A 27,687-nucleotide genomic window follows, 5' to 3' on the forward strand; every position below is an offset into this window, starting at 1 on the left:
GTTTCTGCCCAAAGCAGGCATCACCCATCTATCAAGGCATTCCGGTCCTTGTCAAGTATGGTGGATTTATACTATCACAATAGTGCTCCAGGCAGGCACTACCAATCAGTAACACTAGGTGAAACAAGTTTGCTAACACTACCCTATAGGATCAGGGTCAAGAAAGAGTTCTGGGAACATAGTAGCCTAATGCAGTCTTCTAATCTTTGCACATACCGTTCTTCTGGCTGGTGCTCTGGAAGCTTCCAGACCCTCCCACCCCCAACAGCCATCCCTCCACACAGGGTATAGGCATTTCTTTCAGCTGAGCACTATCCACTGGCAGAGATGAGTACTAACCCAGGAGGTCCCTGGCCTGGCTGCAGTGCTAGCTCAGGCCACGTGGGGGCAGCAGGGGGTCACTCTGAGGACAGCACTGTACTTGGGACAGTGCCGCGAGGTCTGAGACCAGACGTGTCACTGTCCCCAGATCCAACTGGAACTTCGAGGGTAAACTGCCCTTGCACATCTAGGCCTTCCCCAAGCCCATGCAGACTAGATGGCTGAGAAAGAGGCAGAGATGTCACAGCTCCTTGAGCACTAGACCTAGACAGAGAGGCTGCCCAGCTTACAGTGGGTCAGGGACCTCAAGTCATCGGGTCTTTCTGATGTTGGGAGGAAGTAGTCCTGGCATTGCTCTCACCTCACTGGGGGGAAAGAAGATAGCTCCATGGCCATCCAGTGATACAACTTGTACAACCAACACCCCTCCCTTTCAAGTGGGCAGCTACACAGTTGTGTTAAACAGCTTTAATCTCGGCTTCTCGGCACAGTAAGAAATATTGCACATGATCAACATGTTTTGTTCTGGGGATGGGGACAAGGGTAGGGGGAATCACCTTCTTAGAAAGTACAACCCAAGTTGGGAGGGCAGAGGAGTGGGGAGAGAACCCTCCCCATGCCTGTGGCAAAGTGCAGGAGCCCCCACCCTCAAACTAACCTGAGTCCAGCCCCTCTGGGGGAAAAAGGGGTGCATGAACTCCCCCTACTCCACAGGTGCCTCCCTGTGGCCAAGGCCCTCACTTCTCTCTGCAGCCCTCACACGAGCCATTTTGCATAAAGTACAAGTGAAAAGATCTGAAGGTCACACACTCCAGGTTATTATGTACAGGGGCTCGGTAGAGGGAGACTGTGCCCCTGCTTTCCCTCAGCTGCCCCCCATCACCAGGAGGGAGCTGTGGGGGGAGGGGGACACAGAGGAGCAGGCCTCATCCCGTCCCAATCTGGAAAGGACGAAATGGCTTTATTGGGGAGGAGGTAACCATCCTGCCCCCCCCCATTCCTGCCACCTACATACTGTCCATGTCCTGAGGGGGGTACTAGGTACTATGGGTCCTGGAATCTTCTCAGGGGCCCCTCACCTGCCTGTGGCAGCTGTGGAGGGACCAGGGGGTGGGGGGGAGGGCTGGGAGGGCCCCTCCCAGGCCGGCTGTCCTGGCCCTGGCTCTGGGGGTGGAGGCAGTGGTGGGGCAGCCTGGGCCGTGCCAGAGTCCGAGCCAGGTGAGGTGGGGTCAGGGCCCCCAGCAGGGCTGGGAGTGGGGACAGGGGCAGCAGCAGTGCCAGTGGGGGGCGGTACAGGGAGGGGGGCCTCGGCTCCAGGGGGCTGCTCCGTTGGAGTGGCCGCTTGCATGATCTTCTGGCGCACCTCACGGATCTTCAACTGCAGACAGACCTTGGAGGGGAAGATGTCTGCGTAGCGGGCCTGGAAGGCTGCCGTGGCTTGGGCTAGGGACAGAAGGATGGTGGGGGTTGGGGAGGGGAGGATGAGATGAGCAGACAAGTCTCCTCCAAGTAACCCCCCAAGACTCCAAGACATGCTCACCTGATGGGAAGAAGCCATGGTCCTGGAAAAGCTGCATGACCAGGGCCCGGCGCTGGTCCAGGGTGCGCCGCAGTGACGAGTATGGCACTTTCTCATACTCCAGCTCCCCGAGCACATCCTCGGCTTCTGTACCTGGGAACAGGGCAGGGAGTGTGATCAAGGCTACTGCAGAACTCTGGCCACCCTACCTTCACACCACTGTCTGAGTGTCCACCCAGCCCTCACTGAATTCTATTCCACAGCAGGATTCAGAAAGGGGACCTGCCAAGGTCACTTGGCAGTTTAGAGGCCTGTTAGCCTCTAGAACCCACCCTTGACCCACTGTCCTTCCTCTCAGACACCCACCCACCTCTCCCATCTCTAACCCTGGCATGAGACCCCACCCCCCTTGCAGGCCCTGTGTCCTCCACAGCTCCACTGGCCAAGGCACCAGCACCTGTGCGGTCAAAGGTGAAGATGTCTCCCTCGCACTTGGCACTCTTGGGGGTATTGGGCTCCGAGCTGCAGCTGGAACGTCTTCTCATCTTGCGCTTGGGAGATGTGGGGTCCTCAGGGGCGGAGTCCAGGTCTGGTCAAAAGAAGCAGGCTCAGGGGAGGTGGCCCCAGTCTGTCCCCCACCAACCCTGGGGGTCCCCTTGCCTACCAGTGGAGTTCTTCCTTTTCTTGCGATAGGAGCCCAGGATGGCCCGAGGTGAGGTGGCCAGAGACTGCAGGGTGGGAGAGGGCAATACCTCTTCAGGCCGAAACTCCGGCAGCTCAGCAAAGCGTTCTTCGAAGTCTACTTCTGATAGGACCCTGCTGGAGAGCGGGCAGGGTCACCTCCCCTGCTCGGCCTGCAGCCACCCACTCTCCCACCAACCCCACAGGCTCCACCAGAACCCCAGCCCATGCTCACTTGTCCACAGAGTCAAATGTCTTCTTCAGGGGCGGGGGCCGCACCTTCACCTTCTTGCCAGTACCAGCTGCCTCTTTGCGCTCGGGGGTATCCCCAGCTGCCCTGCCACTACTGCCCTCACTGCTGCCACCGCCACTGCTGCTACCAGGGGCTGGAGCTGGAGCTGGAGCTGGAGCTGGAGCTGGAGCTGGAGCTGGGGCCGGGCTGGGAGGGGTGGGAGGCTCCCCACGACTCTCTAGGCCCAGCCCAGGGACACGCCAGTCTGAAGATGAGCTGGGGAATTTGCTGGCCTGAGGTGGGGATGGCAGGAAGATGGAGGAAACTGGGTTCAGACTTGCTGGGGTAAAACCCAGAAACACAAAGACAGGTGCTGATTGCCCAAGATAATCTTGGAAAAAGCCCAGTGACAATCAAGCAGGAGGGACAAGGGTGTGGCTCAGACACATGTGCAGGGAAGAAGGGTGGGCCAAGAGACAGAACCTAGCTGCAGCAAGCCTGCTGGACACTCACCATAGTCTCAGGGCCCTTGGTGCTGCTCCGCTCCTCAGCAGGCAGGGGTGGTGTGGGGCTGCTCCGGGCAGTGGGAGCCCAGGTCTCTGGGGGAGGTGGAGGGGCCGGTGTTGTAGACTGCCCCTCAAGCTCGGACTCAGGGGCAGCAGGTTCACGAGCTGAGCTAGGCTCCAAGGGCTGCCGGGGTGCAGGGCCAGGCCGCCCAGGGGCACCTGCCTCAAAGGAGCCCACAGGAATGCTGGCGATGGCTGCCTTCACTTTCTGGGGGGCCTTAGGGGTAGGCCTCTGGGCCTTGGGGGCCACTAAACTGTAAGTCATGGAGCCTGCTGGTGGGGAGAAGAGCATTTGCTGAGCAAGGTTTGATTGGAGCCCATTCCCTGGGTCCAACTCACCCCACCCTGGGCTGGCCGAACACCCACCTGTGGCAGTAGGAAAAGGGCTGGTAGGGGCTGGGGTGGCGGTGGCAGTGGCAGTGGGAGGGGCCGGTGGGCCCTTGGGCAGGATTGTAGCAGTAGGGGTGGTGGTGCTGGTGGCCACAGTATAGACCAGGCCTGGGGGGGCCTGGGATGGCTGTGCCAGGGGTGCTGACGAGGTGGGTACGGGGCTGCCAGGGTAAAATGCTGTGATGACGGGAGCTCCAGGGGCTGCACAGGTGGGAGGCAACTGGGGACTGGGCACAGGTGACACGCCCACCTGGCCAGGAGCCAGTAGTGGGGCCTGGCCTGCGGAGAGGGAAACAGAGGAGAGGCGGGAGCCTGTGTTAGGGCCTAGGCTGCCTCAGCCCCACCCTGGATCCCTAGCACTGCCTGCCAGGTCATCCCTCACCTGAAAGCAAGGGCTGCACGAAGGCAGGGCCGCTGGGCCCCAGTGAGGTGAAGCCTAGGGCTACAGAACTTGTGGGTCCATATGAGGTGACTGTTCCAGCCTGGCTGGATGCTGAGCTGGTGCCCAGAGGCAGTGTGTGCCCGCCCGCTGACTGCACATAGGTGATTCTGCCACAAGAGGAGGAAAGGGGGGAGAAGTGAAGCAAGCTGGCCCCATCCACCCCCTTCCCTGGGACTGCCTCCAGGTGAGGGTTCAACTGCCATTACCTGGTGGAGGAGGGCAGCAGGACCTTCTGAGGCTGCGAGGTGGGACCTGGGATTGTGGCTGGGCTGAGGGGCGGCACCAGGCCGCTGGGTGTGCTCACAGGCACTGGAGTCAGCTGGATGATCTGCAGGCAAGAGCACCCACAGGCTGCAGTGAGTCGAGGACCCAGAGTGGGGCAGAGAAGGACCAAGTCCTAGAAGGGTGGGTCTCAGCCAAGACAGGAAATACAAAACTTGGGATTGGAACAAAGGGAAAGAGGACAGCAAGACGTGGGGGAGAAGACAAAGATAAATAAAAACCAATAGAAAATTTTAAAAATTAAAAAATATTTTTCTAAAAAATTTTTTAAAAGAGGTGGGGGACACAGAAAAGGAACAAGTTGCACACTGAGGCCAAACTCAAGATGCAAAGAGACACTGAGAAGATGGTAAGACAGTCCCAGAGACAGACAAAAGAGAAAAAAGAGAGACTGAAGGCAAGGCAGACAGAAACCCTAGGACATGGAGAGCAACACCCAGCAGGAAAAGAATGAGGGACAGGTGGGGCCACAGCCAGGATGCCCTTACCTTGCTGGGTGGCTGGGCACCATTCTGCACAGGTACTGAGAAGGGCGGGCTCACCAGGGGCAGCGGCTGGCCGGCCCCTCCACCCCGAACTGACATGCTAGGAGTGGCCAGGGGCACTAGTACCTTCCCAGGTAACAGCTGGGCTGAGCCGCCTGGGGGTGGGGCCTGCACAGGAGAAACCGACTGGGCTGCAAGAGGCAAGAAAAGAGGTTAAAGGGAGCTAAAAAGGCCTGTGGCCCCTCTACTTGTGCTGCCCAGCCCAGGCCTCACCTTTGGGGGGCGGGGCAGAGGGTACAGACTGCAGGATGGGGATGCCAGGAGTGGGTGCAGTGGCAGCCAGGACTTTGCCGTTGGTGGAGGTGCCCGGAGGGAGGGTGAAACGAATGCTGGTGGTGGGTGCAGGGCCGCCGGGAGCCACTGCCTTGGTCCCAGGGGCTGGTGCTGGGGCAGGCGCCACTTGAAGCTGCTGGGGCAGTGTGGGCAGGATGTACTGCACCTGGGTGATTCCCCCAGCCTTGCCAAGGGCACCTGGCTGCAAAATACCCAGGGGCACTGGCCCATTGGGACCACTCCCAGCACCTGCTCCTGAGCCTGTAGTGGCCCCACTGCCAGGGGTCCCCTGGGCAATGAACTGGACAGCAGGGGGTGCGGGGGCCCCATAGCCTGGGGTGCCCACCAGCAGGTTGGTGACAGTGGCAGGCGCCTTCCCCACAGCACCCAGTAGGGGCCCAGCCACCAGATGTGGGGCTGGAGAGGTGGCTGTTGCTGACTTCTTGTCTGAATACACTAAACTGACGCCCAGTGGAGAGCCCCCAGGTGCCCGGGACCCAGTGATGGGTTCAGTCCTGGCACCTGCTGTGTCATTTGGAGATGCTTCCACCCGGCCAGAGGTGGAGAAGGGCTTGGAGGCGATGGGCACAGGAGTGCTGCTGACAGGCCGCACTACGTTGGTGACCATGGTGGCGGCTGGACGGGACAGCGGGGCTGTTGGGGCCCCAAAGGCCAGCGATGGGGCTGGGGCTGAGGACATGCGGGCTCCGCTGCCCTCCCGTTCCTCTTTGTTTGGAGGCAGGACCAGTGTCTGCAGGACACTTCCTCCCCCGCCAGGAGGTGCTGCAATAACTGAAGGGCCAGGTGGCTCCAAGCCCCCCACACTTTCAGGCCTCTTGCGCCGGAAGGTGGTAGGATCCGTTGGGAGAAAGCGGGTGGCCTTGGAAGGTGTTGCTGGGCCCCCAGCCCCAGGAGGTGGGGGCCGTAGTGGGCCTGCTGTGCTGCCCTGACCTGACTCCTGGGCCTTGAAGGTCCCTGAGCCCAATGAGAAGGTGGCTGCTGCCGCTGAGGAGGGTGTAGGCGGGGACGAGGAGGACGAGGTGGGCCCATAGCCTTTGCTGAAGGCTGCAGGTTGATCTGGGGGCCCTGGGGGCTCAGGGTCCAGCGACGGACGGCAGTGGGAGAAGGAAGAACGAATCACAGGCGAGAACACCTTCCGGCTATAGCTCTGGGTGGAAGGAGAAGAGACACAACTCTGTCAGGGAGCCTGGACACCTACACCCTGCTTGTCTGTCCCGTTGGGCAGCCAGGCCACCTGAAGGCCTTGATTCATCCAGGCTGTGACACAATTCCCCATGGGGCAAATAGCCTCCCTCTCCAGGTCCTCTGTCAACACACAAGATATCCCCACTCCTGGAATTGAGTGGGACCAGACAGCACCAAGTCCTAAGCCCTTACCTTGCTGCCCTCTGGGTCTTCCCCAGAGCTATCTCCGCTCTCACTGTCGGTTACCCGCTCCTTGCACTTGAGGTCAATGTCAGTGGTGCTGAAGCCATCGTCAGCTGAGGAAGCAGAAAGAACAGTGTTGGCCAAAGGACCGAATATAAGGCCAGGACAGTCTAGAAGCTGGGCTCTGGCCTTAGCTCTGCCCCAAGCCAGCAGTGAGTATTGTCCTCAGCCTGGGGTGTGCCCACCTACCCAAGCATGCACCTAATACTGTGCCCAATGACCTGGCTGTGCTGGGGTCCTCCTGGTTGCCTGTCTGACCAGGGGCTTCCCAAGGGTAGGGCTGGGCTTACTCAGTAGGGCCTGAACTGAACATGCCTGTGACCATAAATAAATGTAGAAGGGAAGGATCCAATCTCTGCCCACCATCCAAACCTTAGCCTGCTGACCCCTGGACAGGATTCTGGGTCCCTGCAACTGCTCACCAATGACATCATCATCTCCTTCCTCCTCACAGATAACCATGCGTTCCTCATCACTGGTCATGTCCTCACTGGCTGCACGCTGGGAACGGGAGGCTCGGGTGGGCAGCAGTGGAGGCCGCCCACTGGCTGCCAGGGCACCTCCCTCTCCAGGGGCTGCAAAGGGGCCTGGAGCCCCATATTGTGTGGAAGGCTTCGGGCCAGCATAGGATGAAGGGCCAGACACCATCTGCAGGGCAGGTACAGGGAGAGTTCAGATGGGGCTGTCACCTCAGGCAGCCCTCCCTGCCTGTCCTCCCCACTCCCATGGCATGTACCCCAGACCTGAGTCAATTCCTGTAGTGCCTGGCTGTCTACTTCTCCGCCATCCAGGCTGTGGACCCCACTGTGGGAGAAGGCTCGGGGCCGGGCCGAACCAGGTCCCCCAACTGTGTGCAGACGTTCTGCCCCACAGGAGCTGCTCCCCGGAGCCTTGGGGTCCGAGCTCAAAAGTGTCTGGGCTGTGACAGACAGAAGCTCAGAGGACACTGTAGAGTGGAAGAAGGGGAAATACTGCAGAGTCAGGAAGCCTCTTACCAGCACCTGGACTGGCCAAGCCACCCACAATATTTCTAGGTACTGGGCAAAAGCAAGCTGCAATTCCTGGGCAACCAAGCAGAAAAGAGATGCCACCCACCAGTCCAGCATCTCCTTTCCATTGATTCCTGCCCTCTGGGGCTGCAAGGAGTCAGCCCATTGTTCCTCAGGAGGCAGCCCTTCTGAGAGTAAGAAACCCTGGAGGCAGGTTCCTGTGGCTCTGGCCAGCTAACAACCACAGGCCTGTTACCACATTTCATCCATGCCCTAAGAGTTGTGAGCTCAGACCCACAGGATTGCTCCAGAAATGCACCTCGACACAGTGCCAGGCACACTTGACACCTGTATTCAGTTGAAGCATCAATGAGAGGCTTCCAACTGTGGTCCTGGGAGCCAGCCAAACTGGGCTTTAACTTCTGGCTCTGCCAGTTACTGTTTCCTGTAATGTCAAGCAAGTGGTTTTGCCTCTCTGGGCCTCAGTTTACTCATTTGGAAAATGGAGTATGGTTCTGAGTCCTAGAGATTATATTCCCCTTGATGCCTGGTATGTAGTAAATGCTCAGTAAATAGCAGTTGATAATAAGAGTGCTGTTTGGAAATTTTATCTGTCTAGAGCTTCCTGGATCCTTCAGATGAGACAAATGCTAGTTCCTTTATAGGTAAGAGTCCTCAAATAAAAGTGACAGGGTAGCCCTGGCCGGTGTGGCTGAGTCAGCTGAGCGTCTTCCCATGCACCAAAAGGTCACCGGTTCAATTCCTGGTCAGGGCAGAAGCCTGGGTTTTGGGCTCGATACACATCAATGTTCCTCTCTCTACCACCCCCCCCCCCCCGGTCCCCCTTCCTCTCTAAAATCAATTTAAAAAGTATTTTTTTAAAAAAAGTGACACAGAGGAGCTTCTGGGGCAGGGGATGAGCAATCAAGGGGGTACAGAGACTCTCAGGGAGGGAGGTGGTAGGGCAGGAGAACCAAGGAGCTAACTAACCTCCAGGGGCAGCAGCAGTGCCTGTCTCCGACATGCTCCGCTCCCTTGTCTCCTTGTGCCCTCCTGCCAGGCCCAGGCTTGTGGGCTTGGCCTCTGAGCTGGACTTCTTTCGGTCCTTGTTGCACCACTTCCAGTCTGGGTGGGCCTTAAAGTGGGCCTCTTTCACCTGGCAGGAGATGGCAGGACCCTTAACTCACCCACCCATCAGAGGAAGCTGGGGAGAAGCCAAGAGGAGGAGGTGTTACCTGGAAGGCCAGGTCGTGGTACTTCTGTTTCTCCTTGGGCCCCAGGGCATACCACCACTCGCCCAGGATCTTGCTGACGGTCCTGTTGTCCTGGTTGGGGTGACGCTGGTGGACCAGGGCCCGGTGCCGCTTGCTGAAGATCATGAAGGCATTCATAGGCCGCCGGATATGGTCCTTCTCCCGCTACAGCAGACACAGGCCCAAGTGGAATGGTTAGGACCAAGGAGACAGGCTTGGGCATCCATAGATAATCTGTAGATAGGTGGGGATGAGGCACCTTGTTGGGGCTGCGTCCATCCTTCTCCGAAGATGAGTCTCGTTCCTTGGGCAGGGCACTGAGGGACTGGGTCCGGCGTTTTCCAGGTGGCAGAGGCAACTGGATCTCAGGAGACATGATGGAGAGGAAGCTGTGGTGGGAGCAGCAAGGACAATGAGGACCATATCTCTGGCCATCCCACCCCCCAGTCCCAAGTCTTGGGGCACTCACGCATCATCATGGTCACTCTCTGTCTCACTGTCCAGCCGGGGTTCTCCTGGAGGGCCAGGGGCCTCTTCCTCAGTGGTGGGAGGGGGGCCTTTTCCAGGTTCCACCACCCCCAAAGTGTGTGGGGGTCCAGGCCCTGGACTCTCAGGGCATGTGGCTCCAGGGGGCCTCCCAGGGTCAGCATTCCCTGTCCCACCTGGTGGCTGCTCATGAGCAACAGCTGCCGACTCAGCAGGTTCTGGGGACAGAGAGGAAGATCAGAGGGCTCTGGGGCCACCTCAACACTGTCCCCATGCCTTCCCACAGCCCCTCATCCCTCACCTTTGCTCTGGTTGGAAGCCACTGGGTGGCTGGCAGGTTGCTGGGCCTCACTTGGCTGCACAGAGGGGTCTGGCTGGCTGGGGGCCAGGAAGGGGACTAAGGAGTGCCAGGGGAACACAGCGACAGAGCGAGGTTCGACGTTTGTCCACACTGTGGGAAGAAGCCAGCTGAGCTGTGCGGTAGAACTCGGCCTTGACCCTCAACCCAAGCTTTTTTCTACCATGAACAAGGTAGCTCCACCTCCTTTACACTCCCTTCTCCTAGCCCTGAACCTCTTGACATCATGCATGTGTCATCACTCAGAAAAAACTCCTGCCTGAAAAGTTTCTAGGTTTATAAAAATGAAAACAGAAGCAGGGAAGGGAAAGAGTCCTCACATCCCATTCCCTCCCCCCACCTCCACCAGCCCTGCCACTAGGGACCAGGCCAGAGAAACGACTGGCTCCTGTCACAAACCAGGCCATGTTCGACTGCCATTCTACACTCCCAAGGCCCCAAGACCTCAGAAGGTCTGGAGACCCTCCCCTAGCCATGCTATGTTGTCAGCACCCATGTTGCCATCTGACATAGTCCCTTACCTTGGCCTCACACTCCTTTTCTCTTTCCTGAGGCAGATGGCCCTGTCTTCCCTCTCCTCCTCCCTCTATTACCCACAGGGCGTGGGGTCTTGAGTCTGTCTCTCTGCCTCCTTCCTCCTACCACAGGCCCCAGACCTGCCCTTCCCGGGCTAATCACAGGAGGCTACAGAATCTCTCCCCTTACCCCCAAAGTGAATCTACTGCCTGTGAAGAGGCCTCGTAGTCTCCCTCGACCTAAACCCCCAAGCTCATCTTTAGGACATGGCACAGCCTCCAAGCCCAGAAAGAGAGAAGGGTGTAGTAAACTCCTTTGAAGAAAAGGCAGACAATGGGACAAATGAGAGAACTGTTGTAAGTCTCTGCCCAGGGAAGGCAAGAGTGCCAGGTGTTTCCTTGAGGATATACACAGGAAGGCACTTCCCTCACCAGGGGCCGGTCCCAGAGGTCCCACCTTCAGCTCCAGGAGCTGGGTGACTGGCAGGACTCCTGGGGCAGGCGGAGATTAGGAGTGGGCTTCCCTCTCACTGCTGGCTCCCTGGGGGAAGTGGAACCAGCAGCGGAGGCCCCAGCTAGGGGAAGACGATGAAGGGAGGAGGGGAACGCCCTAATCCTGGTCTCCATCATTCCAAGCCTCCCCCTGACCCAGACCACTCTGACCTGGAGTGACCACCCCCCATGCCTTAAAAAGCCTGGACTAGGGGAGCCCTCTGTGAGGGCACTGGCCTCGAGAGACCTGATTCTGTGAAGGGCTGACAAAAGAAAAAATAGACATCAAGGCAACCAGAGAGGAACACGGAGGCCAGCACTGGAAAAGATTCAAGACACTATGACGACCCTACCCCCAAATGCTGGGGCCTTGGGGACACAAAAGCCTTCTCAGCCCTCTAACCCCATAACAGCCCCCAGGGACCTGAACCTGTCCCTCTCTTCACAAAGATCTTTCTCACCAGTGCCTCCTCATCTGCTGGGTGAAGGGGCCCAGCAGACAATGAGGGAACAGTCCTTTGGTCCTGCCCCTCCTGAACTCCTCCCAAGTGCACTACCTCCAGGGTCTTTGGGTCTCTCCCTCTCCCTTCGCAAAGCTCACCGCAAACACTACAGCCCAACACTGTTCTGAGCAGTGTCTCGCTCACTTCCCAAATCCTGTCCTAGTCCCACTACTCAACCGCAGCCCCTTCCCTCACTCTAGCCCACACCTAGGGCCAGCAGCTCCAATTCTAATCCATGCTCCCAAGGTAGTTACTCTGCACCCCTCACCTCCAATGACAACGGACCTGTTTCACCCCATTGCCTGAACTCCACGGCTTCCCCAGCTAGTCCCCACGCCCATCACTCCGCTACACTCCCACCTGCCGTCACTAACCACTTGACCCGCCGTCACTAACCACTACAGCCGAGCTCTGTAACTTTCCTCGTTATTCCTTTACTGTCTCTACCATTCTCCTGCTATAACCCCATCACCGCAGCTCCACAGTTAGCACCCCGACACCTTGACCCCTACAGTTCCAGGAACTACTGACCGAACATTCCGAGGCCACGGGAAGCCGCGCCGGACGCGGGCACCAGGGGCCTGTGGGCTGAGTACATGGTCCGGCGCAGGGGGGCCCGGCTGGGGCTCGCGCCTCCTCAGCGGTCGCCGCCGCTCCGCCCGCCGCCGCCGGCTCCTCGGCCGCCGCCACTCCGGCCCGGGAGCAGCTGGAGGCAGTCGCCGCATGCCCCCCCCACCTCCCGACCGCCCCCCTCCGGCCGCCCCACACGGGGGTCTCTGCCGGACGCGCCTGCGCAGAACGCCGCTTGCCTCCCGCCGCCCGGGGGGCGGGGGAGTTCAGAGCGCTCCGGACCCGCCCCGCCCCCCGGCGCGCGCGGGGGCCGTCACGGGGCGCGCGGCACCGGGGCCATCGGCAACGCCCCCTCCCTCTCCCTCCTCCCGCACCGAGCCCGAAGGGCGGGGCGGGGCGCGGGTGCGCGGGTGCGCGTGCGCGGCCCCCTCCCTTCACCGCTCCGTGGCTGGCTCGCTCGCTCCCTCCCTCGCAGCTCCGGCGGGTAACGGCTCTGGCCCCGCGCGCCCCGGCTGCAGGCGCTGCCGCCCCGCCTTTCTGGCTCCCCGGCCCCCGGATCAGCGCCGGGTCGACCTCCGGCCCCCGACGGACAGATGGACCAGCGTGCGTGTGCCCGTGCGCTCCGTGCGAGCCCCGCGCCGAACCACCGCCGCCTCCCCGCCCCGCCACTACTACGCGCTCCCCTCCCCCCCGCCGCGCCTCCCCCCGCCCTTTCCCCGCTTCCCCCGCGGCCTTCCGCGCAAGCCCGGCCCCCCGTGCGTGATCCCATTGGCTGTCGACACCGCGCGCGGGTCAGGCCCCGCCGCGCCCGCCCCCATTGGCCGCCCCGGGGGAACGTCAGTCATATGCAAATGAGGGCAGGGCGGGGCGGGCTCCGGTTGGCCCCAAGCCGTCCGGGGGCGGGACCGCGGGAGGAAAGAGGCAGGACGGGCGCACTGCAGTAAAGGCACGGAGCCAGGGGGGCGGTTCGGGGCGCTGCGCTGCGGAGGCCCCAGGGTTGTGTGCGGTGCTGTGTGTGTGCCTAGTCCACTGCTCACGCGCTCCTGGCCCACCTGCGCACGCACGTCTCCGCAGGGTTGAGGGAGCCACCCCTGAGCCCTCACCAGCCCTCACTCACATCAGCACACACACACCCCTCATAGACAGACTTTCCTGCCACACCCATTATTTCATACACACCCCTCGGTCACATGTACCCTCCGTTTACACTCACACACGAAGTCATAAATCTCGGAACACCTGCTCACATATATGTATCAGTTCCTACACTCACGGTCCATCACTCCCCACCCATCATCATACACTCATTCTCACCCGTCCTCCTCACGTGACCCATTTTGTACATATCCTGTCATACATATTTCACCAACGCATAACCTCATCACACATTCACTGGCCCACATTAATCATTGTACAAACACAATATATCAAATAGAATGATCATGCACACCTCATCACAGCCACTGCTTCTCCATCACACACACCTCACATCCCTTCCACACAACTACACATGCTCTTCTACATATACTCACACAGCCTTTAAGGTACTCTCATCCCCAACCCAGGCAAACTCTCACAGACACTATTATAGAGACCCCACAAACTATATAAACTTACCCTGGTGAGCACTAACTACACCTCAGTACCCTGACCTAGCAGGTATACAGAGTGCCATGGCCATTCACAGTCATTCAGCTACCCTGCCTGACACTCGGCAGCCACCCAGGACCCTCTACCTCATAGAACACCACTGTGAGCTGGCCCCACACCTTAGGTAGGGAGCCACCCCTTCCGAGAAAGGGCCAGGAGGAAGAAAGGAATGTCCTGGGAGCTTATATGTATTATCTTGTTCACTGAATCCTCACAGCCACTAAGGAGGTGCACTTTACTATGCCCATTGTTCAAATAAGAAAATGAGGCTCAGAAACTGAATGAGTTGTGCAAGATCACACAGTCAGACATAACAGCCCAGTACTGCAACTCAAATGCTCTTCCCACTACTGAAAATTTAAACGCAGGATGGACATAGGCACAGACTCCCAAACAGAGGTCTAGGAATATGGTTAGACTATGATACAGAGAGACTGGTTAACTATAGATAGGCTCAGAGGGAAAACACAGAGACACAGGCAGGGGTTCAGGGTCCACCAGGCAGAGATGCAAAGGCCTGGAGCACCCAAGGTGGACCCGGGGGCCACACCCAATGGAGAAAGAGGCCTGGGGTCACATCTGAGTTGATAAAGGTTGCATAGGCTCAGATGGACCAAGCGTGGGCTCCTTCACAGGTGGGGTGGGAGAGTAGCAGACAAACCCTTTTCCCAGCCTGCCCCATCCACTGACAGAGCTGAAGGCATGGAGAGGGAGCCAAACCAGGTAACCAGAGCCCAGAGGGTAAGGGGACATCTGTAGCCCTCTGACCTCGAGACTGCAGGGCCAGACACTTGGCTGTGAGCCTGGAGGGGCCACCAGAGGGACTATTAAGTGACTGCCCCCTCCTCTGTAGGCAGCCCCAGACTCAGACCCTCCATTACCTCACAGCCCCAGGGACTGCAATGTGAGGCAGAAACCAAGGCTGAAATCAATGTGGCCACTATCTCCCCACCACTGCCCCCTCCTCTCCCCACCGGTGAGTCACCTATTGGCAAGTTAACCCCTTCCCCACTGCAGTGGAGCCCAGGGATAGAGCTCTGAGGAACCTTGCCCCCAACTCCCCCACTTCTGTTGGGGGAGTAAAAGAGCTAGGCCTGGCACAGGAGGGAAAGCGGGCCCCACACATCTGGGAGGGTTGCACATCTGGTAGAAGACACAGTGCCCACACAGGAGGGATGAGAAGAGGCCCCTTACAGGGTACAAGTACAGCCAAGTGGGGGCCAAGACTGGCAGGGAGGGGCCGGAATCCAGGCAGGAAGGGCCCCCCTGCCCTGGGCACTGGGCCAGCCCTATACTTAGCTTCCATTGTTCAGAGTGGAGGAACCCTGGGTGGGGGTGATTAGGAGTGGAGAAGAGGGAACAGGTCCTATACCCACACAGCTCCATCTCTCCAGCCATCCTCAACCCTAACTAGGGCCTCTCTAGTTGGAAAATGCTGAGGAAGTTCCCCAAACCAGGGCCCCAGCCCCATCTGAAAGGGGGTGGAAAGCCATCCTTCACTCAAGGCAGGTACTGGGGCAGAACTATGGTACAGCCATCCCCTGTACCACCCCGTAATCAACTCCACAAAAGGTCTGGCCCCAAACAGCCCCAATGCACCACCCCACCCCACCCCAGCCTAGGGACACGAAGCCCAGACAGAGACACCAATTGCCACCCAGGGCGGCACAGGCTGAGGCCTGCCCAGAGGCCTGGGGCATAAAGCCAGGGATGCTGACAGACTGAGGGACAGCAGACACGCTCTGAACTCACGGGCCCTATTTATTGAGCCCGAGAGACACCCCACCCCCGCCGCCCACGGCTCCCCGCCCTGCCTGGGACCCCGCCTGGGCTCACCAACCCGGTGTCCCCAGATCCCCTCACCCGCTCACCACATACACACCCACCCACCCACTCCCGGAGGCGTCTTCGACAGCCAGGGTTGCCTGGGGAACGAGCCCAGGATTGGGCTGGTGCGGCTCCGAAAGGATGGGGGCCTAAAAATAGCGCCGGGGTGAGTCAGTGTGAGTGGGGCTGGGGTAGGCAGGGGGACCAGGAGGGAAAAAGAGGCAGTCGAGAAGTGTGGGGGAGGGTCCCCAAGGATTGGGAGATGGGTGGGATAGGACCGAGGGCGGGATGTGGGTTTGGGGGTGGGAAGGGACGGGGGCGGGGGTAGTGTGCAGGCGCCGGGGTGGGAGGGCTGGTAGGCGCGGGCTGAGGGAGGCGCCACGGCCCGGGCGGAGGAGGGGGCGCCGCCCTGCGTTCTCCTCCCCTCCCCGAGCTCACGAGATTTTCCACTCGCTGCCTGGCCCCTAGCCAGCCCCCGGCGGGCCCCACAAAGCCGCTTTGTGTTGGGAGGGCGGGCGGGCGCCCGGCCGGCCTGACACCCACGCGGGCCGCGGCGGGGCGAGGGCCAGCTGGCACCCGAGCTGTCTGCAGGGGGTGGGGGGCCCTACCAGCACCAGCCCGAGGGCGCGGTCGCTCAGGAGTTAATAGCGCAGGGGTGGGGGAACCAGTCTCCGCCAATGGGCATCGGCAGGCGCGCCGGCGGCCAATAGGAAGAACAGAGGCCCGACAGGGCGCTTACCCCCTGGGGCGCGGGAACCGGTGCCCCTTGGTACCCGCGGGGGCTGGGCGCGGCCCTCAAGGGGTGCAAATTCAGATCTACAAAGTCCTGGGCGCACTGTCGCCCCGCTGCTTCGAAAGAAACAAGGCCCAGAGGGGGACAGGATTTTGCAGTCAGGAGGAGGTGGCACGGTCGGGATTTGAACCCAGATCTGCCTGGCTTCACAATCTGCCTTTTCTGCGGAAATGGGGAGACGGGGGTTCCCTGGCCCAGGCTCCAGTGGGGAGCGGGAATAGGGAATGGGGTGCGGGCGGAGGAGGTGGCGCGGCAGGCTAGGGTCCAGCCGCCTGCGGTGCAGTTGCTGCCGCCGGTGGTAATGGGAGCCAGACGCCGTCGCCGCCGCTAATGCGCCTTCCTCCCGGCCACTAATGGAGCCATTAATGCCGGGGCGCCCGACGCCGGGTGCTCCTACAACCTACCCCGCCCCGCCCGCCGCTGCGCATGCGCGCGCTGGCGGCCCGGCAAACCCGCCGCCCGTCGCCGCCGCCAGGAGGCAGCCTGACCTCTCACAGCTCTTGGTGCCAGGGGGCTCTTCCACGAGATCTCCAAGAATCGCTCCTGCTACTTCACAAACTCCTCTCCCCTCAAGTCATCCTCTTCTTTCCAGCCTAGGCCTCCTTCCTCTCCAGGGCAGTCTCCTGAGATCTTTGACACCCAGGTGCAACCTTTTTCCTCCCCTGCTCTAAACCCTTTCTTGGCTCTTCAGGGGCTGGCATTCAACCCTGGCCTGGTTGGAGCTGTCCTCCATGGCACCCTTCTGCCAAACTTAGGCTCTAGTGTCAGCTTCAGCCTCAACTAGCCACTCAGAGGTCATGCACTTTCACCCTCCTGGCCTTTGCTCCCGTACTGCCTTGGCCTGGATCGCCCTTTCCTTTCACTACCCTGAAATCCACTCATTCCTCCTGCTTCTTCAGCTCAAATGTCCCCTCCAATGAGAAGCCTTCCTGAACCTCCCTCATCACCTGGCATTGAGCAAGAGTTGTCTCTATTCTCTGGATTCCCCAGACTCTGTACCTCTGTCATCCTTGCCTGTGCCTGCAGCCACATCTGCCTTCCCCACCCACTTACCCCCAGGACTGCTCAGCCTGGGCCTGGTGGAAGAATAAGGAGGAACATCTGGTGGTAGAGATGGGGTTCACTGAGACAAAACAAATTCTGTTGGGCAGGATCTGGATTTGGGGAGTCAGGAGACCCTTGGCCCCTCTTTGGGCCTCATTTTCCCCACCTGCTTGGTCTCTGAGGTCCTACTCGTTGGGGTGGACTACATGTGGGGCTCAGTTAAATGGAGCTGGCGCCAAATGTGTCTCCTGAAAGGTGGTGGTGGAGAGGGGATATAGGGTGATCTGGGTCATGCCCTCTAGAAGGTGGGTGGGCACAGGAGCTGCTTTCCTACCACTCCCCCATAGCCGGATCTCCTAGCTTGGCCAGCACAGCCCCCACCTTCCTGCCTGTCTTGGAAACAGGTGCTTGGGTGTAGATAGGTCTGCAGATGGCTCCTGACATCTCTCAGCAGGGTTCAGGGACAGTAGTGGGCAGTTAGTTTGTCTCAGGCCTGGACAACCTCCCAACACTCTCCAAGAAGGAAGTAAGGGACCTGGTGCTTAGCAACTATCCACTGATTTCAAGGAACAAAGCACCTGATGTGCACAGGGTTGGGGCGGGGGGCCAGAATGGAGGCCAAAAGTTGGTCTAAAGAGTGGGAGAAGGGGAGCCAGGGGATAGGTTAAGGCTGGCACAGAGGGCCAAAACAGAGAGAGGGTGGGATGAAAGCTCAGATAAGGACTGATGTCTATGGAAAAACAAACCAAGAATTGTAGAGAGAGCCAGACTCAGACAGACAGAAGTCCAGAGAGAGGAACTCAGGCCCAGAAATGGACAGAGACAGACATAGGAAGCCATGGGAGAGACAGATGGGCAGACAGACCCAGGAGAAGGGGCACTGCCTGTCATTACGGGTAAGCCAGGTTGATCCTGGGAGCTGAAAGGGAGACTGTGCCAGGAATTGGGCTGAAACATCTGGCCTCCTGGGCTGGGGCTGCAGGCCCTGGGGCAGCTTCCTCTCCTGGGGAGTAGGGGGGAACAGTCACAGGGAGGTGGCAATGGCAGCTGGCTGGCTTGGCCATGCGCAGAATGCAGAGAATGCCTCCCGCCTGCCCCGGCATGTCCTCCAGCGGAAGCAAATGCCTGGCAGGGGGCAGGAGCAGGCAGGCTGCCCAGCCACCCCCTCACACCTGCTGCCCTGAGTGAGGGTCAGGCTCTGGCATGGGCAGGCAGAAGGGGCCAGGACTATGCCTTCACTATACCACTGGGTACTGTCTACCCTATCTGGGCCTCCAAGAGAGAAGGCCCCGAGGTGCCACCTCCCAAGGGTTTAGGGAGGACTCTGGGAGGACAAAAGGGCCCGCTGACTGGGAACCCGAGGGCAACCTGGATACCTCAGCATGGGTGTTGTCGAAGAGGCGCGGCTCAGAACCGCCAGGACAGGCACTGGACAAGTCCTGACGACCAGGTGGCCTCCAGCAAGGGGCCTCCCCCTTCAATGAACCTCAGATTTCCCCGACAACGAGGCTAGTAATTCCTACTTCATAGCATTGGGTGGATTCGATGAGGATGGCCCCACACCTGAGGCTGGGCACATGGTACATGCTCAATAAAGAGTGGTTACGATTATTTCTTCATCATTATTATTGAGAGTGCTTAAGAGCCTGGGCTGTGGAGCCAGACAGCCTGGGTTTAAATCCTGCTCTTTCTTATCCTAGGCTGTGTGATGTTGGGCAAGTCCAGAGCTGCAGTTTCTTCCTCTGTCCATTGGAAATAATAAGCGTCCTGACCTCCTGTGAGGTTACGAGGATTCAGTGAGTAAATAGTCAGCACCTACTGAGGAGTGGGCCAGGCACATGCATGGGTAATACTCAAATTATTACTATGACTTCTGATAGGAAGAGTCCTGTAATCTGGAGATTGGGAGACTTGGTTCAAGGCCCAGTCCTGCTCCTCCCTGGCAGGGTGAACTCAGTCAGGACTCTTGTTCTGTCAGGGCCTCATTTTTCCTCACCTGGAAAATGGTGGCAGGAACCACTGCTGGGCCTGCCCTTGTAGGCCTCAGGTCACCTGCATTAGTGCCATCGCTCCCCACAAGGCAGTAGTGAGGGTCATGTGAGGTGATGCTACCAGGGCAATGTCTGGGGCCGTAGGCATGTGGAAAGTAAGGGGGTGGAGGGGTGTTAAGAGTCCTTCTGCTTCAGTTTCTTCATCTGCCTAAGGACAGAAATCCCTGCTGTGCCCACTTCTGTGGAATTTTGCTCATATCAATTACAGTAACAAATGTAAAAACTGTAGGAAGTATGGAAAAAAACACAGCTCACGACCTCAGTATATGAGCATGGGAGGTAAGCAGAGCCTGTGTCCCTGTGCCCTGGCTCTGGGTTGCAGCTCTATGAGGGCAGGGCTAAGCTCCTTCCTGTATTGGTCTCTGCCCCAGCCCAAGCCACAGCAGCTCCTTCCTCCCTGTCTCCTTGCCTCTAGAATAGCCATGGTCAGATGGGCTCAGAACCTTCCATGGCTCCCTAGTGGTCTCAGGATCAAGTTCTCACGTCTCATAAGGGCCCTCTATCATCTGACCCTTGCTCACCAATACAGTCGCACATCCCAACACTCATCCACCGTCTGCAGCCAGTCTTTGCAGATTCAACTTCTTTCAAATACTTGCTTTCACCCCAAGGCCTTTGCTTCTGCAGGTTCCTTTTGCCTACAGGTTCTCCTGCTGGTCTTGGCACTCACTTCTGCACACCCTTCAGGTCTCACTTTACAAGCCCTTGGCCCCTGCAAGAAGTCCTCCCCAACTTCGCACAGCCTCCTGGGCCTCCCCCTATCCCTACCCTGACCATTCTGGACAGTCCGTCTGGGCAGTCTGTCTATACCAGGGATGGTGAGCCCTCTGAGGGCAGAAGTGTATCCTCAGCACCAACCAGCACAGGACCAGGCACAGAAGGGCGCTCAGCCAACAGTGGATTCTTAAAAGGAGCTAGGGAAGAGGCTGGTGATGGGTCTGTCACCCTCCCTGAGAGTTGCTCTGACAAGGCCCAGCCTCACCTGGACCCCTATCTCTCCAGCACCTTCTCAGAAACGCTACTCTGTCCACCCCTGGCCTCAGCCCTCCAGCCACACTGGCTTTCTTCAGCTGTGCTCCTTCTGGCCTTGGAACCTGCTTTCCCACTGGCCACCTAGGAAGCTCTTCAGCTCCATGGTTGCTGGTTCCAGCTCATTCTTCAACTCTTGCCTTACATGCCCTGTCCTGAGGGCAGCCAGACTAGATTCATACCTGGATTCAAACCAGGGCACAGTGCCCAGCACACCCCCAGCTCCCCCTCTAGGGCACTGACAGCACCTGCGATGTTTACTGGGCACCATGGTGAAGATGGGACCTCCAATCCTGGTCTTGCCACCTCCCGGCAGAAGAACCTACCGGAGTCTCAGTCTTCCCATCTGTAACCAGCACTATGGTCCAGTGGTCAAGAGCAGCCTGGGTTTGAAGGCTAGCTCCAGGATTCACATGACCCTGTGCAAGTTACTAACCTGACCTGTTTCCTCTCCAGGAGCACAATCATAGCACCCACCTGTTAGGGTTGTTGTGAAGACTAAAGGGGCTAATATCTGAAAAGGGCTTAGAGCAAGGCCCGTATGTTGAGGGCTACATCATGGGGTGGGTGTGAGGGCTCGGCAAGATAACCCATGCACAGTTCTTACCATAGTAACCCCCCCAATCACGATGAGAACTGTCATCATGATTATCCTGTTACCCAAACAGCTCCACTCAGGAATGGTTCCATGGACCCCTCGAGAGTATGTTCCCAACGGGAGGCCTCTGGAAACACTGCATTGAGCTTCTCAAGTCCAGTCCCTTGCCTAACACATGAATTCCCACTGGAACATCTATGCAGAGAGGCCAGCCTCCCCTTGAATTCCTCCCGAGGCAGGAGCTCACCTCTCGAGCGTCAGTTTGAAAATGACCCTGTTCAAAATGAGCCCTCGCCCAGTCCATCCACTGCACCTCTTACCTGTCCCAGGCCGGCCCATGATGACTTCCTTCTTGGGGGCAGGATGGCTGGTGTAGCTGCTGGGCACCAGGACGGGCAACAGGGCAGCGGGTGAGGGGTGGAAGGCCACTGGCTGGAAGGGCGAGGAAGCCAGGCCAAAGGTGGGCATTGGTTGGGCCACAGCAGTCGGCGCGGCTGGAGGCACGGTTATGGGTACGGGGGCCGGCAGAGGTGGGGGCAGGCCAGGCTTCCCACTGGCCACCCCAGGGGGCACCGGGGTCTCTCGGCAACCCCGTCCAGGTCCTACAGCCCGAGTCTCCCCAGCAGTGCCCACCTCCCCAGGAAATTTGGAAGGTAGTGGCACGTCAGGGTTTCGGACAATAACAGGTGAGTCCCGTTGCACAGCAGGCACCCTGCGCACAGAGGGTCCAGGATCCGAGGTGAGGCCAGCAGGTGGGGGCAACAGCAGCAATGGTGAGGGCTGGCGGGAGCGGGAGAAGGGCACAGCAGGCGACACAGCCCGGAAGCCTGCCGGTGTGGAGGGTGTAGGTGTATGGGACACTGAGTCCACACCAGAGTCTAAGCTGTCACTCTTCGGGAAGTCTGGGGTGGCTCCTCCACCCCCTGTACCAGGGGTTCCCAATGCCCCTGGGTGGGGCAGCAGCTCTGTCTTCCGCCGCCCAGGGCTGATGGGCACGGTGAAGGTCAGGTTGGTCTGGAAGGTAGGTAGGATGCCGGAGGAATGGCGCTCTCGGGGGGCAGGTGGCGGTGGGTGGGGGCCCAGATCTGGTGGCGTCAGCACACCTGCCTTAGGGGTACTGGCACTCAGGTGGCGACTTCGAACAGCAGTGCGTTGGATGACGGGGGACGCATTGATGGGGCTGAAGTTGGCGGGACGAAAGCCGAAGAGTGGCGATGGTGAGGGTGAGGGTGCTGGCGAGAAGGGTGACTGTGTAGAGACCGGGGAAAAGGAGGGCGTGCCGGAACGGGAGCTGCCCAAGGATACTAGCATCACTGCTGCCTCACACTCATCAAACTCAAAGCGTGACAGGTCAGTGGGCGCTACCAGACGTGGGCGTGAGTCTCCACGAGCCGCCACACTGCTGGCCTCACTGTCCCTCGATGTCTCATCACCCCAGTCAAATTCGGTGCTGCCCTCCCGAGCTGCCACTCCAGCAGGCCGCCCAGCCCCACCTGGGCCACTGTCAGCCAGGCCTTCCATCTCTTTGGTTCGCATGGACAGGTGGCGGGAGCAGTAGCCCCGTCGCTGAGACTCCTTCATGCAGCCATCTCGGGAGCACAGCCGCCGCCACTGTTTGCCATTGAATTTCTTCCGGATTCCGTTAGGCGTGCAGACCACGTCGCCCTTCTTGTACTTCTGCTGGGCTGCTGTCAGTGGTGTGCGGGCCCGGGAAGCTGGCGCAGTCCCCTTCTCCAAAGAGGCCACGCTGCTGCTCCGGCTGCCGCCCTGGCTCCCCTCCTGGCAGGGTGAGGGCTGCTCTCCAGGGCGGCCTGGGCCTGCGAAGGCTGGGGATTTGGGTGGCGGTGACAGGAGTTGGGGTGGGGGCAGTGGGAGCAGGGCCGGGGTGCCCTGGGATGGTGGGTGCTTCTCCTCGCCCTCCCCACAAGCCCCCAGACTGCCACCAAAGCTGATCTTGGAGACCTCAGCATCCTCAGGCTGCTTGGGGTCCAGGGCAGCAGGGCAGGGTGGCAGGGAGGCCCCTGGCTCAGCCTGTTCCTCCTCAGGGCTGGTGGGGGGCTTCCTTGACAGGGCTTCAGGTTCCCATGGGGGCCGAAGCAGGCGAAGGCTGGAGCGGGCCACCCATATGGCCTCCTCGGGCTCATGATGTGACGGCTGCGATGGCTGTGGGAGGGTGGTTGGTGGGCCTGGCTGGGAGCCAAGGCCAGGGCTGAGGCGGACCTTGTAGGCAGCTGGCTTGGTAGCCACCTCCACCACCACACCTTCACGGTAGACAGCCACGCCAGGCTCCACACAGGTACAGACAGCCGTACCCACCACCAGCGCACCTGGTGGCGGTATGGCATCCAAAACCACATCCACACCACTGCCGGGTGCCCCCTCGTAGAAAGTCAGGGCCCGGTCCCCTGGGAACTGCACACCCAAGTCCTGGCTTCGGCGCACCTGGCGCACCACAGCGGGCAGGAAGAGGCCATCCCCACGTCGAGCCAGTACCCGCTGGGATCGCAGCTGCCGCAGGTCATAGCTGCCACTGGTGCCACCCAGGGGCCATGGCCCTGGCCCACAACCTTCAGCTGGTTCATCTTCCAGGTCAGCCGAGTGCTCGCTGGCTGTGTCAGTGGAGGAGGAACGGGCGGAGGTGGGTGGCCGTGGAGGAACACCCAGGGCGCTGGCTTCCTCAGGGGTCCCGGCCCGTTCCTCAGGGACCCCAGCTGCTCCGCCGCTGCCACTGCCAGCACCATGCTCTTCCACATACTTCTTTTTGGGTGCTCGTGACTTGAACGTGGCCGTCTTCCGGCTGAGTGGAGGCTCCCAGCGGCCAGCCTCACCCTCTGCCTTGGGGTCCTCGGCTGGGCCAGGGGTGGGGTCATCAGGGCCCGGCTCTAGGGGGAGCCCCTCACCCCCTGAGCCCTGCTGTGCCTCTTCCTCCTCCTCCTCAGCCTCTTCTGGGCCTGGCCGCTGCTGAACCTCATCGTCCTCTTCCTCTGGCTTGTCACCCTCCCCAGCCCCTCGCCGCCTCAGGGCCTTGGCCCTGGTGGCTGGTGGGGACTTGCCTCCGCTGCCAGGACCTGGGAGGCCAGCACATGCTTTCTTCATTGGCTTCATCGTTTGTCCACCTGCAGGTGGAAGGGCAGAGAGGGGTCATTGGGAGCAACTTGGGAATCCCCCAGGCCTAGCAACCCCCAAGAGTCCCCCTTTGCTGAGGTCCCCGCCTGAACTCCATGATTCCTGAGGTCTCCTTCCTGGCTGTCCCCCATGGGCCCCTGGCCAGCAACTAGACACAGAGTGGCACCCATGTTCCATGATCTATTCACTCTGGCTCCTCGGGGACACTCACATACATCTGCTGCCTCTGTGGAGGACACAGCAGGCACAAGCACACACTCTGACTGCCCCAAGGCAACGCAAGAAGTAGTAACGGCTCACACCCATGAAGCACTCACTTTGTGCCACCCCGGGGCTAAACTTGCCTTTATTAACCCATTTCATCCTCGCAACAGTTCTAAGAGGCAAAGGCTACTAACAGCCCATTTCACACTTGCGGGAACTGGCACAGAGACATCAAGTAACTTGTCTAAATTAATCTAGCTATGAACAGAGCTAGGGTCTGAACCCAGGCATTCTGGCTCCAGAGTCTGTCCTCCTAACCATCTCAGTGTGCTGTCTGTCACATGATTCAGAGGGCACGCTTCCTTGCACTGTCACCATCCACAGAGTGCACACACTCACACACACACACAGCCACAGAAAGGGGGGTGACTGGGCTGTGATGTGAGCCTCTCTCCACATCCCTCTGCCCCACCCTACTGAGCAGCCTGGCATGGCCAGGCATTGAGGGAAGGAGTGGGCAACTGAGAGTCCTGAGGAACAGCTGCCCACTCTGCTCTGCACCCCGGGCCTGCCAGGTAGAGCCATCTCCCCAGATCCTGGCAGGGAGCAGGCAGGGGCACGTCTGAGGCAAGAGCTCATACCCAGCACTGCCACGGGGCCGCGCATGAGCACACACATGCGCACAAACACACACACACACACACACACACACACACACACGTCATCACACAGTGGGACATGGAGCTATACCCCAGGGGTTCCCTATCCCACTGGATCGGAGCCTGCCCTCCCCCCATAGCACCCAGTGTTATACCCACAAGCCCAGCCCCCTCTTGTGGCCTGCATGTATCCCCACCCTACTAGGCTGGCTGGGCTAGCTCTGGCAAGGTGGCTGAGCTGGCCAGGCCCCCCTAACCCCTAAATGTGCCCCCTGACTCCAGGTTGGGGTAAGTCAAAGAAAGCAGGACAAGCCCAGCTGGCTAACCTCACCCACTTCCTGAATAGTCATTACTGCCCGCCCCCTTTCAAGCTACCCTGAGAAAAGGGAAAAAACTTTACTCTGAAGTGACTAAGAGAACCTGAGGAGCTGAAAGGGGGCCTTGGGTGTTTGTGGAGGGAGGGGGGGTGTTGAAGGAGCCCTGGACTGTAAACCAAACATATCAGAGGCACCCCTAGTAGGGGTCCCTGACTCAAGTCTTCAGGGACCCCTGACCTCATGCTCTTCTACTTAAGGCCTGCTGCTCCTGTGGACCCTATAGTCCCAGGCTGCCCCTTCCCTGGGCCAATCCTGTGGTCCTCATAGGCAGAGCCTGGAGGGCCCGGGGTTTCTCAAACTGAGGAAGGCACCCAAGTGCCCAAGAGTTGGGCAGCCGCCACCACCACCTTCTCCCCACTGACCCACTAGGCAACCAACCTGGGGAATGAAATCCAGCCCCAATCCTGGCCAAACACAAACCTCTGCATACTCCACCAGGGCCTACAACAGTACTGCCTGGCACCCCTGGACCCTACTGCCTGGCCCAGCCTCTCCACCCCAGAAGCCAAACCTCTTTCTTTCCCCTGAGGCCTACTCTCTTCCTATCTACCCTTCTCTGGATAACTCCCACCCTAGGCCCTGTGGACCCTAACCCCCATTAGAATCTGAGCAGTAACTCCTGAAGCCCAGGTCAGCCCAGGCCTTGGCCCTTCAGAGTCTCATGCCCTCTGCTCCCAACAGCCCTTCTGGCACCAGCTTCTCTGCCACTCTCTCTCCCATCCTGTCACCAACTCTATCTCTACCTCTCTCTTCACAGGCCCTAGGCCCCCTCCTTAGTCACCCCCCACCCCCACCCCCAGCCATAAACATCTATCTCTGTCACTTCTTCCTTCCAGTCACTCTCCTGTCAACCATCTCTGGACCTGCCACCTTCTCTCCCCATCACCTCTCCTTGTCACCCCCTCCAACTCTCTCCCCTTCCTCTCCCTGTCACCCTGATCTAGTCCTGTCACCCCTCCATTCCTGTTACCCATTCTCTGCACACCATCCTCTCCTAGTCACTCCTTTTCTGTCCCGCCTCCTATCCACCACTTCCTCCACTCTGTCCATCCTTCCCACCATCCCACCCACCCTTTTCCCCCTGTACCCCTTCCCCGTCCCTGCCACCTGTCCCCTCTCGGCCCCCAGCACCCCAAACCCCCCCGGCCCATGTCAGCCCTGGACCCGCCCCTCACCTCGGGCTCGGCGGGGTTTCGGGGCGGGGGGCCGTGGCCCCGGCTCGGTCCGGTCCGGTCCCTCCCCGCCCCCCCTCCGGTTCTCCCTCTCGATTCTCCCTTTTTTTTTTACTCCAACACACAAAATGGTGAATGGACCTGCAACAGCTGGAGCAACCAGCCAATCAGCGGCCACAACCCCGCTGACCGGCGCCGTCCTAGACCAATAGCTATTCGCAGCCTGGTCAGCTCCGCCTCTCGACGACGACCGACACTCCTCACCACCAATCGCGCCCACACGGCAGCGCTAGGGGGCGGAGCCAAAGTCTAAGACCGGCCTCCCTTTGGGACCGACACCAACCTGAGCCTACGACTGCCTGATATGCCTAGGACCCTGCCCCCCACCCAGTGATTGACACCAGCAATGACCAATTAAAGGCAGTCTTAGTGCCGAATGACGAATACAGTACCCAGTCGCTTTGCACTCTAAGCCGGAACCCAGCTCTATGAGGGACAGTAGCCAATGAAGTGCAAGAAGGAGGGGCTAATGGACAGGCTCTCCAATGAGCAGGCATAGAAGGCGTGGCCTGAGAGTTTGTTGACCGGCTAGTCGCAATTCCTGCTGGGAATGGTAGTCTTCTTCCGTCTCCGGCCCATAGTAGACAGTACAAGGCAGACTACAACTCCCATGTGACAGGGTGACTGAAGCACCAAAGAACCCCGAGGAAGAGAAAAAGTCGAAAAGGGCAGTTTCTCGTGAGTCTCACTGGACACCAGGAGCATCTTAGACCCAGGGCCCCGACTCACCCGGATTCCCGGCTCTGGCGACGCCGGTAGCTCCTCTCAGCAGCGGCTGTAGCGGCACGAGGGGGAGGTGCGAGGAACAGCCAACCGCCACCCTCAAGCCCCGCGACCAATCAGCAGTGTCCTGGGCGGTGCAATGACCTCACCAGGTTCTACTCTCTTGCCCCTCCCCCACGTGGTTTTTGCTGCTGGTAGTCGGGAGTAGGAAAGTTTGGGGTCGGGGGAGGGGAAGAAAAAGAGTGATGTCACCTTTCCCTCGCTTGATTGGCTGTCGGGCGGCCGGGATACGACCAATCAACAACCTTAGAAAGTCTGGCGCGGCCCCGCGGAAAGCCCTGTTGCCACCGGGAGGGGAGAGAACGTGCAAGTGCGGGGTGGCGCGCGCTGCAGTGTAGTCAACGCTCGCTGCCTGGGATTTGGGGACCCTGGGGACTAGTTCCCTTCTCCAAGACTTTGACATTTAAGGACAGTGCAATTGTCTGACAGCTCTCCTAGGCATGGGGGC

General features: G+C 59.6%; 1 protein-coding gene across 5 annotated transcripts; it reads right to left on the reverse strand.

Moving 5' to 3' along the window:
- Positions 1-774: 774 nt before the first annotated feature.
- Positions 775-26,414, reverse strand: CIC (capicua transcriptional repressor). Of its 5 annotated transcripts, XM_087826717.1 has the most exons (21): positions 26,400-26,414; positions 21,179-23,974; positions 9,730-9,879; positions 9,412-9,646; positions 9,202-9,331; positions 8,925-9,107; positions 8,680-8,845; positions 7,444-7,646; positions 7,123-7,348; positions 6,650-6,753; positions 5,192-6,419; positions 4,922-5,109; positions 4,358-4,479; positions 4,092-4,258; positions 3,686-3,988; positions 3,267-3,592; positions 2,757-3,046; positions 2,505-2,656; positions 2,298-2,429; positions 1,862-1,993; positions 775-1,764 (listed from the first exon to the last, which is right to left on the reverse strand). In XM_087826717.1, exons 2-21 carry the CDS (start codon positions 23,961-23,963, stop codon positions 1,397-1,399), a joined length of 7,590 nt encoding a protein of 2,529 aa, XP_087682843.1. In that variant the 5' UTR covers positions 23,964-23,974; positions 26,400-26,414; the 3' UTR covers positions 775-1,396. The 5 variants fall into 5 exon arrangements, with proteins under 5 accessions (XP_087682843.1, XP_087682842.1, XP_087682845.1 ...); XM_087826716.1 differs by having other exon boundaries at positions 2,505-2,659; positions 3,267-3,988; XM_087826719.1 differs by lacking the exons at positions 21,179-23,974; positions 26,400-26,414 and adding an exon at positions 11,828-11,936 and having other exon boundaries at positions 2,505-2,659; positions 3,267-3,589.
- Between the last annotated feature and the right edge of the window lie 1,273 nt (positions 26,415-27,687).

This window comes from Miniopterus natalensis, chromosome 18, assembly GCF_054644295.1.
Source record: "Miniopterus natalensis isolate mMinNat1 chromosome 18, mMinNat1.hap1, whole genome shotgun sequence".
In the NCBI taxonomy this organism is placed as follows: domain Eukaryota; kingdom Metazoa; phylum Chordata; class Mammalia; order Chiroptera; family Miniopteridae; genus Miniopterus; species Miniopterus natalensis.

Excerpts from the sequence above, each read along its gene's own strand:
- CIC (XM_087826716.1), bottom strand. The coding sequence starts at position 23,963 with ATGAAGCCAATGAAGAAAGCATGTGCTGGCCTCCCAGGTCCTGGCAGC. Across the intron at positions 6,754-7,122 it reads AGGAGATGATGATGTCATTG|CTGACGATGGCTTCAGCACC; the intron begins GTGAGCAGTTGC and ends CTGCTTCCTCAG. Across the intron at positions 2,660-2,756 it reads ACATTTGACTCTGTGGACAA|CAGGGTCCTATCAGAAGTAG; the intron begins GTGAGCATGGGC and ends CCCGCTCTCCAG.